General features: G+C 41.2%; 1 protein-coding gene across 1 annotated transcript in view; it reads right to left on the bottom strand.

The window, feature by feature from the left end:
• ryr2b (ryanodine receptor 2b (cardiac)) overlaps positions 1–16,947 on the bottom strand; it is an 84,840-nt gene that overhangs the window by 19,428 nt on the left and 48,465 nt on the right. Inside the window, exons 70-90 of the mRNA XM_085369113.1 lie at positions 16,773–16,860; positions 16,573–16,659; positions 16,266–16,427; positions 16,084–16,146; positions 13,240–13,365; positions 12,058–12,170; positions 11,086–11,182; positions 9,901–10,031; positions 9,069–9,120; positions 8,652–8,702; positions 7,739–7,838; positions 7,298–7,377; positions 6,440–6,516; positions 6,207–6,280; positions 5,898–5,978; positions 5,600–5,688; positions 5,212–5,340; positions 4,759–4,863; positions 4,424–4,505; positions 3,061–4,337; positions 2,830–2,891 (exon numbers count right to left, since the gene is read on the bottom strand). Coding sequence (XP_085225239.1) covers positions 2,830–2,891; positions 3,061–4,337; positions 4,424–4,505; positions 4,759–4,863; positions 5,212–5,340; positions 5,600–5,688; positions 5,898–5,978; positions 6,207–6,280; positions 6,440–6,516; positions 7,298–7,377; positions 7,739–7,838; positions 8,652–8,702; positions 9,069–9,120; positions 9,901–10,031; positions 11,086–11,182; positions 12,058–12,170; positions 13,240–13,365; positions 16,084–16,146; positions 16,266–16,427; positions 16,573–16,659; positions 16,773–16,860 — 3,126 coding nt within the window. The remainder of the gene's footprint in view (positions 1–2,829; positions 2,892–3,060; positions 4,338–4,423; positions 4,506–4,758; positions 4,864–5,211; positions 5,341–5,599; positions 5,689–5,897; positions 5,979–6,206; positions 6,281–6,439; positions 6,517–7,297; positions 7,378–7,738; positions 7,839–8,651; positions 8,703–9,068; positions 9,121–9,900; positions 10,032–11,085; positions 11,183–12,057; positions 12,171–13,239; positions 13,366–16,083; positions 16,147–16,265; positions 16,428–16,572; positions 16,660–16,772; positions 16,861–16,947) is intronic.

Genomic DNA, 16,947 nt, shown 5'->3' with positions numbered 1-16,947 from the left:
TTTGCTTCATTCATCCTGGCCGCTGTTTACATCCCGCCAGACGCAGATGCGCAGGCAGCTCAGTGCGCACTCGCGGAGCAGATTCTCCACACGGAGCGGACATTCCCGGACTCTCTCATCATTGCTCTTGGGGACTTTAACAAAGCCAATCTGAGCCATGAGCTTCCAAAATATAAGCAGCATATTAAATGCCCGACCAGAGAGGAGAGGACATTGGACCACTGTTACAGTACGATCAGCGGGGCCTATCGCGCGGTGCCCCGCGCTTCACTCGGACTTTCTGACCACGTCATGATCCACCTAATCCCCGCGTACAGACAGAGGCTGAAGCTCTCCAAACCTGTCGTGAGGACTAAAAAACTGTGGAGCAACGAGGCTGTGGAGGAGCTTCGCACGTGTTTGGAGTCTACAGACTGGGACACAATGAAGGCTGCTTCTAACAGCTTGGACGAGTTTACGGACACTGTCACCTCCTATATCCACTTCTGTGAGGACAGCATTGTGCCATCACGCACCAGGGTGAGTTATAACAATGACAAACCCTGGTTTACTCCTAAACTCAAAAAGCTGTGGCTGGAAAAGAGTAAGGCGTTCAGAAGCGGAGACAGGGACTGCTACAGAGAGGCCAAGTACAGGTTCACTAAAGAAGTGGACATTGCCAAACATCAGCACTCTGAGAAGATGCAGCAGCAGATCTCAGAGAATGACTCGGCCTCTGTGTGGAAAGGTTTTAGGAATATTACAAACTACAAGCCTAAAACCCCCCACTCCACTGACGACTTGCTCTTAGCCAACACCCTTAACAACTTCTACTGCCGTTTTGACGAGCCATCAGGCAGCCTTCACACCTCCAACGACCCCAACAATAGAGGCACTTTGGACACTCATTCCCCCACCTCTCCCCCCTCCATAGAGCCATCACCACCTTCAAACTGTTCACCTGCAACACCCGCCCCCTCACCCCACACAAAAGAGGATTTCACACCACCTCCTCCGACCACAACTCTTCATATTCATGAAGCAGATGTGAGGAAGCAGTTTAGGAGTCTGAATGCTCGGAAAGCTCCCGGCCCAGACGGTGTGTCTCCTGCCACCCTCAGACACTGTGCAAACGAGCTGGCCCCAGTGTTTTCTGGCATCTTCAACTCCTCACTGCAGGCATGTCACGTGCCTGCCTGCTTCAAGTCCTCTATCATAATCCCTGTCCCCAAGAAACCTAGGATCACTGGACTAAATGACTACAGACCCGTGGCTCTGACATCTGTGGTCATGAAGTCATTTGAGCGCCTAGTTCTCTCCCATCTCAGGACCCTCACGGCCCCCCTCCTGGACCCCCTGCAGTTTGCATATAGAGCCAACAGGTCTGTAGACGACGCCATCAACATGGCCCTACACTTCATCCTGCAGCATCTGGACTCCCCAGGAACCTACGCCAGGATCCTGTTTGTGGACTTCAGCTCTGCCTTCAACACCATCCTTCCAGACCATCTCCGAGGCAAGCTTTCCCAGATGAATGTGCCTGACCCCATCTGCCGGTGGATCACTGACTTCCTGACGGACAGGAAGCAGCACGTGAGGCTGGGAAAGAATGTCTCGGACTCCCGGACCATCAGCACCGGCTCCCCTCAGGGCTGTGTTCTTTCTCCTCTGCTCTTCTCCCTGTACACCAACTGCTGCACCTCCACCCACCAGTCTGTCAAGCTAATCAAGTTCGCAGATGACACCACCGTCATTGGGCTCATCTCGGACGGGGACGAGTCTGCCTACAGGAGGGAGGTTGAACGTCTGGTGTCTTGGTGCAGCCACAACAACCTGGTGCTGAATGCCCAGAAGACAGTGGAGATTATTGTGGACTTCAGGAAGCACACAGCCCCACTCCCCCCCATCATCCTGACTGACACCCCCATCACCTCTGTGGACTCATTCCGCTTCCTGGGTACCACCATCACCCAGGACCTGAAGTGGGAGCCCACCATCACCTCCGTCATCAAGAAAGCCCAGCAGAGGATGTACTTCCTGAGGCAGCTGAAGAAATTCAACCTGCCAACACGGACGATGATGCAATTCTACACTGCAATCATCGAGTCCATCCTCACCTCCTCCATCACCGTGTGGTACGCTGGAGCCACTATCAGGGACAAACAGAGACTGCAGCGTGTTGTGCGCTCTGCTGAGAAGGTGATTGGCTGCAGACTCCCATCTCTGCAGGACCTGTACACCTCCAGGACACTGCGGCGTGCAGCCCGGATCTCAGCTGACCCTTCTCACCCTGGACACAGTCTGTTTGACCTGCTCCCCTCAGGCAGGAGGCTCCGGTCCATTCGCACCAGAACCTCTCGCCACAAGAACAGTTTCTTCCCCTCTGCTGTTGGACACATGAACAATAACCACATGATTGTCCCCGCCACTAACACATGACCCTACGCTGTGTCACTGCATCATTTCATGTTTGGCACTGATCACCACCTGCACTCATGTATATATCTTTCTACGTAGCACTCATAATTCTTATTCTCATGTATATATCTCATGTATATCTCATGCACATATCTTTCTTTCTACATAGCACTTTAATTCTTATTGTCTGCACTGAAGCACCGCAGCAATTTCCTAATGTTGTAAACCTCAACATCTGGCAATAAACCCATTCTGATTCTGATTCTGATTCTGATTAAGGGAGCAGCCAGAAGGAGCAGCCTGTCATTTAGCAAAATATTTTTTATTGGTTTTAAACACACATTTTAGCGACTGTAACACTTAAAGTGTTATTGAGAAGTTAAAGAAAATCCCTCTTTGAGAACCAAATAAGAAAGCATGCAAGAGACTCACTCTGTGTTCATTTTTGTGTCTTCATTTTTATCCTCTGTGGTTGTGTGATCCTTAATTTGCTGCTTGTAAAATTCATTAAGAATCAAAGTTTAATATGAAGCTCAAACAGTATCAAAGTATTACAAATCAATGAAGCTTAGGACAAGTCCACACAGATGAAAAACCTTGGGAAAAATAAAATGTACTGAGCCACGAACATTAAATAAAACATTCTGAATGTAATTTTCATACCGTTATCTGATGCTTCTCAAAATCAGAGGAAGCACTGGTCCTGGAACTTGTGCTGAACAGGTCATCCAGACTGGCAGTGAGGTCTTGTGCTACAAGTTTGTATCGACCTTCCTCTTTCTTTAGTTTGAGGCCAAAAATGCTTGACAGTATATCCACCTCTCTGGGGGAGGTCACAGCTCCCATCTGCCCAATCTCCCTCAATTCTCTGTGGGACGAAAAACTGGCAGAGTACCTCCTCGGCTGATCCACACCACTTGGCACCTCTGTGACCTCATCAAGAGTTGGTTCAAGGATACCGCCAAGCAAGTCAGATATCCTAATCCTTTTGGCTCCCTCTATGAGCCCACCACTCACAAAAGCAATATACAGCACGTATAAGATGCTGTGAAATAAAACATAAATGGACCGTACCTGAGCCATACAAATGAATCGGACGAATAGAGCAGCCGACATGAGGATATCCTTCAGGGTCATCTTCATCAGTGTCTTTAGGTTTGTCAGAGAAAGTAGAGTTGAGAGAAATAGCCACCAATGAATCATGAAAAACATTCCCTGATTGCCCAGGCGTCGTTTATCCTCGACTTGTTTCCCAGTATTTCTTTCTCCGGTGTTAGAGCCAGATATCTGAGCTGCAAGCTGCATCTCAAAAATGGTGTCCTCACAGAAATTGACAAACATTTCCATTTTCTCTCTCTCTGCACCCTCGTTGACAACATCAAAAATGAACTGCCTCTTCGACTCTTTAACCTGTGGCTTCTCCCACTGTGTACGGCTATATTCGCTGATCTCAAAGTAGACGCGTTCGAAGCGCTTCCCACTGCCGAGGATCTCTATGCGTCCTAGACTGGGCTGAAAGTAAGTCAAAACACTTTCTGCCAGTTCCAAGAATGTCTTTAGTCTTGAATCGTTGGGCATGTGTTCTGACAAGTTGGTGAGGAGAACGGTGATGCTGAAGCCAATGTCTTTTGCTGGCTCATGGAAGCGATCCACAAAGGCCTCATAGTTCACAATTTCACCATCATTAGTCTCCATGCACGAAAGCAAGAAGTGGATCTCAGCCTGCGAGAGATGCTTGCAGTTTTCCATGGCTTTCTGGAAGTCCTTCCTGGATATGCTTCCCTGACGATCAGGATCATGTTCTCTGAAGGCTTCTGAGGAGGTGAGGTCTTTAAGTTTGAGGAACATGTCAAAAAACTTGAGAATCATTTCCACGTTGCCTGACGATTCCACCAACATATCCACCATTTGCTTTCCAGTAGTTCCATTGACAACATTACCTGCATGAGGCACAGGAATGTCCTTACTTAATGATAAATGGTAACTTATTACTATCACAAACTGCAAAACAACAGAAGATATTTACCTTCTAACATGGAAAGCAAAAACACAACCATATCTTTCTGTAAATCCATGAGCTCCTTTAGAAGCTCTATTTGCCTTGAATCCTGTATGTGCAGAAAATATATTCATAGTTAAATTTTCATAAGTTGTACTACTGATTTCACATATTACACTGTGCACGAGTGGGCACATTATCAGAGGACAGTTTTATATTAAAAATAAATCTGAACTAAAAATGATGACTGCGGGGGTAGAAACCCTGCAGTACATGATCACCTAGAGCATTGTCAATTTTATGTCTTCTGAATTTTAAATGGAAACATGCATGGTCACTGTGAGTGGATTAATACACTGTACCTGAGAGAGCTTCATCTGCAGGTGCGCAAAGACATGGAGGAATCCCACAACAGCGTCCCAAAGACGGCTATGAGCTAGACTCTGCTGGTTCCCAGTACACGGACCCTGCATGCACACTCTGATAATATGAGCTGCTAGTAAAAGCAAAGTGAACTTATAGAGAAATAGACAGCTCTTTGCAGAAGCCCCCGGCTTGTGGATTTATGTAGAGTGTCTAGATTTAGACACTTTACATCTTACCCATCACAGAGTGCTATTACGAAGCAGTTTGATTGGTCCTAAATTAATTCTGCAGCATGACAAGAATTTGAAATATACAACCCCAAATTAACAGACTGCTGGGATCCTTAATTAAACATTTTAAAGACTACATTGTGGAACAAGTTCAAGTTTAATGAAGGCTACAGAGCTGGGCAATAAAATCACTATGGAATGTAATGGAAACAGACTTACCTGTATGTACTCAGTGAGAGTGTTGAAGACCTGTTTGGCCACTTCAATGGCCTTGGAGAAGTTGTGTTGACCTTGTGCATCAATCGCATCCTTACCTGAGTAGTACCAGTAGAAGTCACTGATGGACTCCTACAGTGTAGCAGAGGAAAATGTTTGTATTTCATGAGCACAACTAAAACGTTCTTTTAGAGACAAAACTATTGAAAAAGACAAAGAACAAATCCAATTCTACTATTGCACTCCAGCTAATTTAACTTTGCCTTATCTTTGGACACATCTACTTGAAATTAAATCAATCAATCACTAAAACATTAGGCTCCACAAATGTGCCTTAAATGAAACACCAATACACAGCATTACAAATGAAAACTCATCACAGCGTGCCTACCTGTATCCTTAGTAAATAGTCTACAGTGGATATAATGATGTTGACAGTGGTGTTGTTGCCTGTTTGTGTTCTCAAGTAATTCTGGAAATCTAACACATAAGCAAAATATTATTAAAGTGGACAAATTGTTAAAAGTGAGCTTTGCATACATTAGGATTGGACAATATATATGTAGTACACAGCTGTTATAAGTCGCTGTTAAACTACAGTAATTTCCATCTATGTTTCTTCAATATATCAATATATTTTTGTGAACTCTTTGACAGAATGTAACTGGATACAGCAGAAAGCAATTAACCTGAGTTGTGTCCTTCACAGAGCAGCTGAAGGAAACGGAACAGGTCACAGGTTAGGTCTTTGTCAGGCATCACCTTTTCTCCTGGGAAAAAGATGGACAGAAAAAGGTGAGGGGAAAAAAAAAAAAGCAGAGGTCTAAGGTTCATAAACCGAGTAAGAGAATGTTCAAAGAATGAAGAGAACAGAAAATTAGGCCACTTTTGACTGTAAATTCAGAGTATGTTCAAGGCCATCGATCTCACAGCTGGCTCTTCTGCTGTGACATGGATTAATAGTAATAGATTTTTTTTTGCCTATTTGAATACAGTACCTGAGCTCTCGTCCGTGGCCATGCCTAATCCCTCTGCTTTGTTCTGCCTCTCAAAGGCATTCAGATCCAAAACACTGAACAGAAGAAAAGCAGGCACAACCACACAGAAAAAGAGCACAAGTAAAGCACTTGTACTCTTGCCTTTTTTATTTTAAATTAAATCAATCAGTATTTGAAACCTGCCAGCCTTTATAACATTTGACTTGATATCTAATTTTTCTACATTTACTCACCTGCATGACTGCATGAGCCCAGCCATGCTCTGAAAGAAGCCCACATCTCGCTTCTCTTTTAGATAATCCAGCATTTTCTATCAGACAAAAGCATCAAAGACAAGGTCTGATAAATGGACGATCTGATTTGAAACAGGGATAATTAGATTTATTACTGTGAGCATTGCTGCAGTAAGATGACAAAATTTGAAAAGGCTATGTTCTAATAAGGACAAATAATGACACGAGGGCACTTAGTTTAAACATTATTGTAGACCTATTTAACGTCCTGCAGTGAGACCAAAAAAAATCATTTTAATTTGCACAAACAGGCAAAAAAATTAGGACCACTCACAGATATATATGTATAATGTAAGCTCGGGTAAACACTCATAGTTCATATTGGTGGATGCAGGAGAAGTATGTAGATGTAAAGGCCTGCCCCAGCTTGTCAGGAACCAAATCACCATGATTAGATCTCTGAAATGGAAAGGCTTTCAAGGTGCCCATGGTCAGCACTGGGAATGCATACAACTTGCAGGATCTGTTGCCTTCTGGTCACATATTAAAAGGCACCGTCAGAGATCACACATCCAGCAGGGCAGACACAGAGGACCAACAGGTCACAGTGTTTTGGCTGACTGGTGTATCATTAGATACTCGTTTACTTTAAACTGAGATCTTTGATAAAACAGTTTCTTCCCTAAGTTATTCAATCCATGGTAATCATTTGTTTTATTATATAAAAACCTGAACTCCTATTTAAAATGAAGAAATAGCGAATGTCACAGAAGGTATATATCAGATCTATTTTGTGAATGCCAAGAAAAAAAACCCCATGTAAATAGTTTCAGGGGGAAAGCAATGAAATTACTGTACCTGCTGAACAGTGGCATTTCCTCCATTGAGAATAGCAATGCCTAACTTCAGTGTAGGGGCAATCATGGAGCCTATGGCACCTGAAATTAATCAAAAGAAAAGAAAAAGCATGGTACTGACTCCAAAGAATAACACTGCATGATGCACATTTGAAGAAAGGAGTGAAACACACTAAGCATCTACTCTCTTCACGTCAGTCTCAAGAAAATGAGCACTAAATCAATCAGAAAGAAAAAGATTACTTTCTCAGTTCCCTGCATGTGGGAATCTTTGCCGAGTATTCAGCTAACACAAATACTCTGACTTACTGCTGGCACATCTAAAGCAACAACATAATAAATTAGAAAGCAAAAGATTAATCTTAATATTTAAATTTCTATGATTTTAATATATTTTTCTATTACATTAAAATATTTTCTAATATTTGAATGTCTTTCCTACCTTTGCTGGCGCTGATAGTTTGCAGGACCATCTCAGAAGCTCCACGACAATGTAACCTGGCTTGCTGGTACAGCAACTTCTGTTTCTCCATCTCCTTCTCCTGAGGCAATGAAAAGATAATTCATGTTTTTATACACCATTTTATCAAATTGAATTTAACATAATGTTGACTATTAATAATCTATAACACTGTTCACAATAGAAATTGTAAAAACTAACTGTTAGGATGCCTGGGTCGTCGACCCAGGGTTTTTGAGTTTACGATATTATTTATACTGTCTAGTTTTTGGTTTCTTTAAGTTCTGTCTTATGGCTTAGGTCTCTGTCTTCTTTAGTTGCTCTGTCTCCCCTATCACCTGCATCCCCTTGTCTAGTTCGCGTCTATGTGTATCCTAAGTTCCTATATCCCCGTGTTCAGTCAGTGTTTGTGTCTGCCCTGTTCCCACGTCTCTGTTCCCTTTGTAGTGCCTGCATATGAGTCTGTGTCTTTGTTCAGTCTGTGTTATGTGTTTCCTGTTTTACTTTGAAAGTCCATGTCTGATGTTAATGTGTCTGGTTTTGCTTCCCCTTGTCTCGTTAGGCCTGATTTGCCCCAGCTGTGTTTCCCTCCTGTTACCCATTCCCTGATTGCTCCCTCTGTGTATTTAAGCCCTGTGTTTCTGTGTCCGTGTCGCGATCTACCGTTTATTTTGCTGTGTGTTTTGTCAATCCGCCGGTGTTAGTTTATTTTTGACCTTTTTCCCCAGTTATGTTATGTTTGAGTTCAGCATTAAAGCTGTTTTGGTTTAAGTTCTGTCTCCGGAGTCTGCACCTTGGGTCCTATTCCTGTCTGCACACAGCCGACACCTAACACTAACAAGTTAAGCCTCTAACAAAAATTCTAAGCAAGGGATATTAAACACAAGTCGCTTACTTCAAAGCTTTCCACCTCCTGCTCTTTCTCTTCGCCCTCTCTGCTACAACTCTTGAAAAGCAAACGCATAAAGCAGGGTGGTGATGTGAAAAGATGTAGAAAATACAAGTAAGTGGATACAAAAGAAACACCTAGTTCATAAATTCACAGCACCTTGCTTTGATATGTGTTGCATGCGCTATTCACCAAAAAACAAAAGAATGAAAGTAATTAAAAGCCACATTGTGCATTTTGTTTCTCTCTAATTTATTGCTATAATTTTAGGAGCTGGCGAATGTTGTTCAAGAAGAAAATTCAAAATACTATGATAGTACAATGTCATATATGTAACGTTACAGGCAGTTACACTGCATGCTTTTGTAAAGGACTTCAAGACATGAACAGAGATTTGGACACTACTAATGAGTGTTCTATTACCTTGGCCATAATAGCAGCGTAGGGCTTATAGAGACTGTCAATTCCATCCTTACTGTGAACAAAGGAAACAAATGAGACATGATTAGTGTGTATCAAAGTATGCACAAGTTCAAGTTCATTCAAAACCCCTTACACTGTTGAAGGCACTACTACCTTTAAACACCTTATGCGGACACAGTTAATGCCCAAGTCTACCCAGTGGCATTGAACATGTTTATTGACCTTAACAGACAACACCTGGATACTAACTAATCTGATTAAATCTCTGCAGTGACTTTACAAATGGGAATGCTCCTCCACCAAGGTTTTTTGCAAAGACATGATGCCAAAGTGTTCATTTATGTTCATGTTATGAGTTTCTGCAGGAATATCAGAAATATATCTTAATTGTACTGGTGGATAAGATCACACATTAAGAAAAAGAGCATTTATGACATTATAGGAATACTTATTTCAGTTACTTTTCAACAAGAATTTTAACCACTGCTTGCAACAAGAAAGGTTTTTTCCCCCCATTCACAACATCTGTGGCAAAAAATATATGCTTTGAATATTCCACTGAAACTGCAGCTTAAAATGTATTGATGTAAAAGATACACATTATTTGCAACATCAAGCAGAACGCATTTATGCAAAAATTAAAGCCCTGGAAAAAGCAGAAACATATTCCACATTCCAAGCTTTCAGAGATCAGTGGCCACAGATGTTGGACAAAAATATCATGCTTCTGGTCAATTCAATGTTGGCTTTCTGGCTGATGAGTTTGACTAATAATAGTTGTGCTGACTGGAAATGTTATTGCAAGTGATTCTTTTATGATAAGCACACACACCTGCTTTCTGTCAGGGCGCTTCGACTGAAGAGTGTAATGAGTTGTAGGAGAGGATCGATTGGTTTGGCACCTTCCTTCACATCCTTTTCTTCCCCTCTTCCACCTACATACAGTTCCATTACTCCCCTCTTCTGCAAGCCAGAAATAAAAGAATAAAGGAACTAACATCTCTTAATCTCACAGCCTGGCTGTGCACAGCAGACTGAGGTTTACACCTGGCTGCTTTGTTATTTATTTGGAAATTCTACTAAAAAGACATATGAAAGCAAAAGGTCTTAATGGATTACATTTTTTTTTAATAAAACAAATGTTTAAAGTGATAAGATGGCAACACAATAATGAGTGCACAATGTCACATCCCACCTACTTTTTATGCCAGAAAGTGGGCAGTTTAGTGAGTGTAAAAATATTGTACAATAGTATTAGTGTTTAATTTCGATTCAGTACAACAGTGTAGGTGGGATTTTTGTGCAGCCTGAAATTCCTCACAGTCTTAAGCTGATTTTGAGCAAAAAATGTTTGTTTTACACGATACGTGTTTTGTTGGCAAAACAGAAGGTACTGTACTAACATCATATGCCAAGAAGAATATATCTAATTATATGCACACGAAAAGTTCAGTTTTTAGAGGCACTGAACCCCATAACAATCTCTGTTTGAGCATCCCCCAGACCCATTGCTAGCAGATTGTCAGAGCTACTCACAGTTTGCATGTAAGATCCCGACCCGTCTGCAAACGCTCGCCAACTAATAACCAAGTGGTAGTGAAACTTCAAAGTACAAAATGCTGCCACTGCAACCAAAACCTTCTAGCAGCTGTGCAGCACCATATACCTGTTTAATAACAGTTCAAACTAGCCACTGCTTGCAACCTGAGGAAATCATATATCAACCAGCTGGAGAACCCATATTTTTCCTTAGCAAATGCTGGCAACAAGGTGTCATCGACCAGTCTGTTGGCCTATCTGACTGGTGCCTTAGGCAATCTGCAGTAAAACTTCATGTAAGAATAGTTCATCAAAATCAATTTAGAGCCACATTTCACTTAATTAAAAACAATAAATCTGTGTTGAATCAATTCATGTCTCATCTGGTACCCTTTAAGAACATAGGCCTGTTACACAATCTTCCTCTACATTATTTTAAACTTTTACTAATGCCAGCAGGGCCACCTTCTCCACTCACAGCTAAATTCTCCACAAGTGTCTCTTCAAAGCTGTGCTCCTCAGCAGATATCCAGGATTTATTGTAGGCTTGAAGAAACAGGTTAACAGCTCGATGCCTAGAGACGAAAATTAAAAGGATGACAAAAAGAGAAGACTTATCTTTCTGAAGTAGAAGGAAGGAAACACAGGAAAAAAAATATAAAGATATTTCTTCTCTGGTAACATAAGTGACAAACCCACAATCACAAGATCGGCCTGCCTTAAATCATACACTGCTTTATTAATGTTTTTCAAACTGGGACTGACGTAGAGAGCAAAAGAGAGAAATTCTATAACCAAAAACAAATTTCAATATATTTTTTCATCTCCCAATGGAGCACAAGCTGTTCACACAGTTGTCAGATAGTGAGACTCAAACCACAGAAATCCAGAGCAACAATCCAGGAAGCTGGTAACTTTGTTACTGTTGTGGCACTCTTATTGTCAAAGGGCTAGAAGTGGATTGTGATAACCTGGTAGCCAACTATCAAATGAGTGGGCGTGCTACTACATTGCAGTCTCACACTTTATAAATTATATAAAAACACCACATGAGCAGGTGATAGTACTCAGTGGTCAAGCTGTCAGTATCATCTGTGGACTGTTAAGCTAAGCAACAAAGTAAGCATTTTCTGCAGTGAGGAGGCTCTTGGGGAAAAGTGAGAATAGGTTTAAAATGACAGTGTCTGTCCTACAGGTATTTGAGAAGATTTGGTCAGCTTTCAGTCAATTGTGGCTTGTGTAATGGAATATGAGCTTCTATACAAAGGAGGATACCCTGTAGAGAGAGATTGAAAACCTAAAAGAGGACTATAAACCTATAAAAAAAAAAATATTACTAGGATGGGTGCTTAGCCTTTTGTCATTTGCCTAACCAATATGGCAACTGATATACTTACTAAAGCAAAGCCAAGTATTTAGATAATCTCTTTTTATTATTATTATTTTTTACCTGGGTAGGTTATAGAGTGGAGTCATTCTCAGGCAGGCCACCACTGCACGTTTCCTCTGTTTTGATAAAACTGTGTGTCTGGCAGGTTTTTTGTTTCTCAGTGGGTGTTCCACCTGAACACAAAACCATGGTGCACATGAACCTGGTGACCAGTACTAAGTACAAAGGACTATGCAATAGTAACTATTGTATAGGCTTAAATGGTTTAATTCAAACATTAAAAGACATATAAATAAATGAAATCAACAAAACAATCAACAGGTCACAAAATACTAAAATTAAAGTTTGGCTTGCAGAGAGACCACACCTGTATAATTTTGTGACTGCATCTCAGAGTTGTGACATCATGGGATTGAAAAAAAATCTGCTGAGCAGGATATATAAACAGATGTCTCCAAGACCACTTATTGTCATGATACACAAATACATACAGAGAGGTATATATCAAATAAAATAGTTCCAAGACACCAAACATAACTGAATCTCTGTCACACAGCAATCACGCAGTTAAGAATGAAAACACCTCAGCAAACGTTTCAATAACCTCATCATGGACATTAACACACTGTCGGGTAGAGTTGCATCTTCAACACTGCCCAGACATCAATGTGAGACTTTCTACTAAAAGAGAGGTTTTGTTCAAGAATTAGTTTCTTCTATTCCCTTTCTATAAAACAAAAAAAGCATTTAAGTTCTCCACTTTTACTGAATTAACTATTCACATATAAAGATGAGGATTCCTGAGTCTGTCATCTTAATATGGTGTACAGGGAGAACGTAATTATGGTAAGTTCCCCATCCCACAAATGACATAGACATTAGATATACAACACCATAGACAGCTTAAAAGTGTTGGTTTTGTTTGTTTTTTGTGCGTTTCTTTGTTTTTTTTAAAAAACAGGATAAGGTAATATTAGTCTGTGTACAGTGGTCCCTCGCTATAACGCGGTTCAGTTTTTGCGGATTTCTTTTTGTGCAATTTTGCATGCTGTTATATTTTGTTTTGACAGTGCATTGTGTTCTGCGTCCTGATTGGCTGTAGACCATTGTCAATCAATCTCGTGCCGTGTCTCCTGTACAGTACAGATTGCGTTCAGCTTGTCAAATTTACATTAAGGAAAGGACGGAGCCTTTACTCAGTGTCTTAATCAGCAACTTTTTCTATAGCATGGAAAAGCTCACCTGGTCAAGATAATAAAGGACTCGAGCTATTTCCATAATCCTGTCAACAGTCTTTTCTGCACCACTGATGGTCCCGGGTTGGTGTGAGAGCTCTGTAAGAATCTTCTGTCTTAAACTGTCTGATCCCTATAAAAAAAAAAAAGAAAAGAAAAAAAAAAAAAGAAGATTAGCTCATTCATTTGTTTTGTTCCAAGGTGCTGGTAGTTATAACAGTTGTTGAACTTGTATATACTGACTAATAATAAAGACTCTGTATTCACAAATCATTATAAAAAAGAAAAAAGGATTTCAAAGACCGCTGGGAAAAACATTTACTCGAATTTCTGCTCTAAAAGTTGTTTATAATGACAAAGCAGAATTTTCCCATCACTAACTTATGAGTGAACACATTTATCAGTGATTTATGAATACAGAAATGCTGCATGCATATTTAGTACAGTGTGGCGAGTATGTCACATTCATGTCTCTGGTGAACAATGAGCCACTGCCTGAGATTAATAAAAAGACAGCTTTGGATTTTACAGGCTATGAAAGCATTCTCTGATTTAATTTCCCAGACACTTGTTGCACAAATTAAAAGTTACTCTGTACTCAAGCATATCGGTGAATATGATGAATTTCTTCAGAAAGTAGAAAAGATACGCTTGTAATTTGCAGTCTAAGGGCAGTCCAAAACACAAATTCATACAACTAATACATACTTCACTGACTAGGCATAACATTATGACCACCTGCCCAATATTGTGTTGGTCCCGCTTTTGCTGCTAAAACATCCCTGACTCGTCAAGGCATGGACTCTACCTCTGAACGTGTCCTGTGGTATTTGGCTCCAACATGTTAACAACAGATCCTTTAAGTCCAGTACGTTATGATGCGGGACCTTCATGGGTCAGACTTGTTGGTCCAACACATCACACAGACGGTCGATTGGACTGAGATCTGGGGAACTTGGAGGCCAAGTCAACACTTTAAACTCATTCCTGAACCAGTTTTTTGGGAGGGTGCATTATCATGCTGAAAGAGGCCACAGCCATCAGCTAATACTGTTTCTGTGAACGAGTGTGTATAGTCTGCAACACGTCAAAGTAACAGCCACATGGATTGCAGAAGGTTCCTCAGCAGAACCTTGCCCAAGCAACGCACTGCCTCAGCCAACTCGCTCTTTCTACAACAGTGGATCCTGGTGCCAGGTGTTCCCCAGGTAAGTGACGCAGATGCACCCTGCCATTACCTTTCAGCGGTGGACAGGGGTGACCTTGGACACCCTGACTGGTCAGCAGCTATGCAGCCCCATATACAAGTTACAATTCACTGTGTATTCTGACATCTTTCCATCAGAACCAGCATTACATTTTACAGCACTTGTGCTTGTCTGTTGGATTGGACCACATGTGCCTTGATTCCACATGTGCATCAATAAGCCTTGTCCGCCCATGGCTGGTTCACCACTTTACCTTCCTTGGATCATTCTTGATAGACACTGACCACTGCAGACCGGAAACACCCCACAAAAGCTGCAGTTTCGGAGATGCTCATACTTAGTGATCTAACCATCACAATTCACTCCTTGTCAAACCTGCTCAAAGCCTTACACTTTCCCATTTTTCCTGCTTCTAACACAACTTTGAGAACAAAATAATATAGCCCACCCACAAACAGGTGCCATGATGAAGAGATAATCAGTGTTATTCACTTCACCTGTCAGTGGTGACAGTGTTATGCCTGATTGGTGTATATCTGCTTATTGTTTTGTCTTGTCATCTGTCTAAAGCTTACTTCTGTTGGCCTGCTCATTCAGTGTTGGGAAGGTTACTTTTAAAATGTATTCCACTATAGATAACAGAATACATGGACCAAAATGTATTTTATATTCTGTTAAGTTACTCAATGAGAGTAACGTATTCTGAATACTTTGGAATATTTAATATATTGTCATGGTTTTTATAACTACATGAATGTACTATTGCTGTGTGATTTATTACTATTACTGAAGGCTACTTGCCATACCAATACCAACTAGATTTTTAAATCTAAATATAAAATGAGTAACAGTATGGTGGACATTAGGTAAGACTGCACTTTTTGCAGCGATCTCATATAGAAAACTATTTCTGTATCAGTAGTCCATCCGTCCATCCATCCATCCATTCACTTCCGTTAATCCTTTTCAGGGTCGCGGGGGGCGCTGGAGCCTATCCCAGCTGTCTTAGGGTGAGAGGCAGGGTACACCCTGGACAGGTCGCCAGTCTGTTGCAGGGCTAACACATAGACAGAGACAACCATTTGCACTCACATTCACTCCCGCATTCACACCTATGGGCAATGTAGTGTTTCCAATTAACATATCCCCAATGGGAACAGTGTATCAGTAATATGTTTTCTTTTTGTCTGTTAATAATCATGTGGAACTGCACACGATTATTTGCAGCTATCAGGTTGTTAACGCCATCCATCAAGTCTAAAAACAGCATGTTAATGCGTGGAGATCCTGAAGGCTGCTGCTGGCACTGCTGGCTCTGTGTCCATTGTGTAAGTGACGCCACCAATATTAACACGGCGCTTACATTAGAGCCTCTTATCACGTGTTTTTTTGGGTTTCCAGCAATCAGAATCAGAAAAGCTGTTTTAATCCCAGATGGAAATTGAGTTAAAAAAAAAATAAATTAAAGTATGGGTCATACTCGAACCCGGGCCGGCTCATCAGGACTACATGCGGCATCCGGCAGTACATGTATTCTGTTACTCTCCAACGCTGCATACATTTGAGCCTTTTCAAATTTTGTACCCAAAGATAGTTATCTAAGATTATGGTGCTTAGTCAAATAAATTAAAGAAACCACCCACCTGATTCTGAAGATGCACAACACAATTGAAAATATGGTCTTGGATCTCATTCTCAGCGGTCTTCTGTGGAAAGCATGTAATTGCCCACATTAAGTATACTAAACAGTGTCAAATGTGCACAAGCACGTAATGAAGGATGTGAAAGGTGGAGGATTTTAGCATGGTCCACATTTCCAACTTACCTGAGAGAAGGCATTCTTAGCCAAGATGATGAGACTGTGATCGCTTGGAAAACAAACCCTGAGTCCCACAGGGGTCAGCCTCTTCATTAAAGCCACAATGAGAGAGGTGTTGATGGAATAACAACCCCTCTTCCTCCTCATCTTCCTCTTCTCATTGTCAAGCTGAGTATTGGGATATGAAAACAGGATTTTTTTCTTTACACTTAGTGGCAGCTGCAATTCTTCTGTGATTTCTACATATATTTTGTAAAGAGATGTACATCAGCACACATGTAATGGATGAGGTCAAATTGTAAATATGACCAACCTTGAATGTTTTGTCATTATTGGTCAAGAAAGACAAGTTGTTGATTTCATTTTGAACAACATAATTCTGTTCCTCCCATTTGAAATTCTGTTGCAGAGAACATAAGCGAAGACACGTGACAGTTAATGGACAAAATATTCACTGAGACGGCATTGGCATGAGAAAAACAAATAAATAAAAACACTGTGTATCATTCTCACATGGGATTTGGCCCAGAATATAAAGACCTCTGCCACCATGCTGAACAGCTGCTCAGCCTCAGGGTTCAGGTCTTTCAGCCACCTGGCTCTGAGATAAATTTGACAAAACACATTCACAACACAGAATTTGTAAAGCAAAAGCATATGCCTGAAATAATAACTAACATAACCTCGC

The sequence above is a fragment of the Diplotaxodon limnothrissa genome, linkage group LG13, assembly GCF_057381915.1.
Source record: "Diplotaxodon limnothrissa isolate DT_005_m linkage group LG13, D_limnothrissa_male_GT1.1, whole genome shotgun sequence".
Taxonomy (NCBI): Eukaryota; Metazoa; Chordata; class Actinopteri; order Cichliformes; family Cichlidae; genus Diplotaxodon; species Diplotaxodon limnothrissa.
This window is presented reverse-complemented; position numbering and strand designations above follow the sequence as displayed.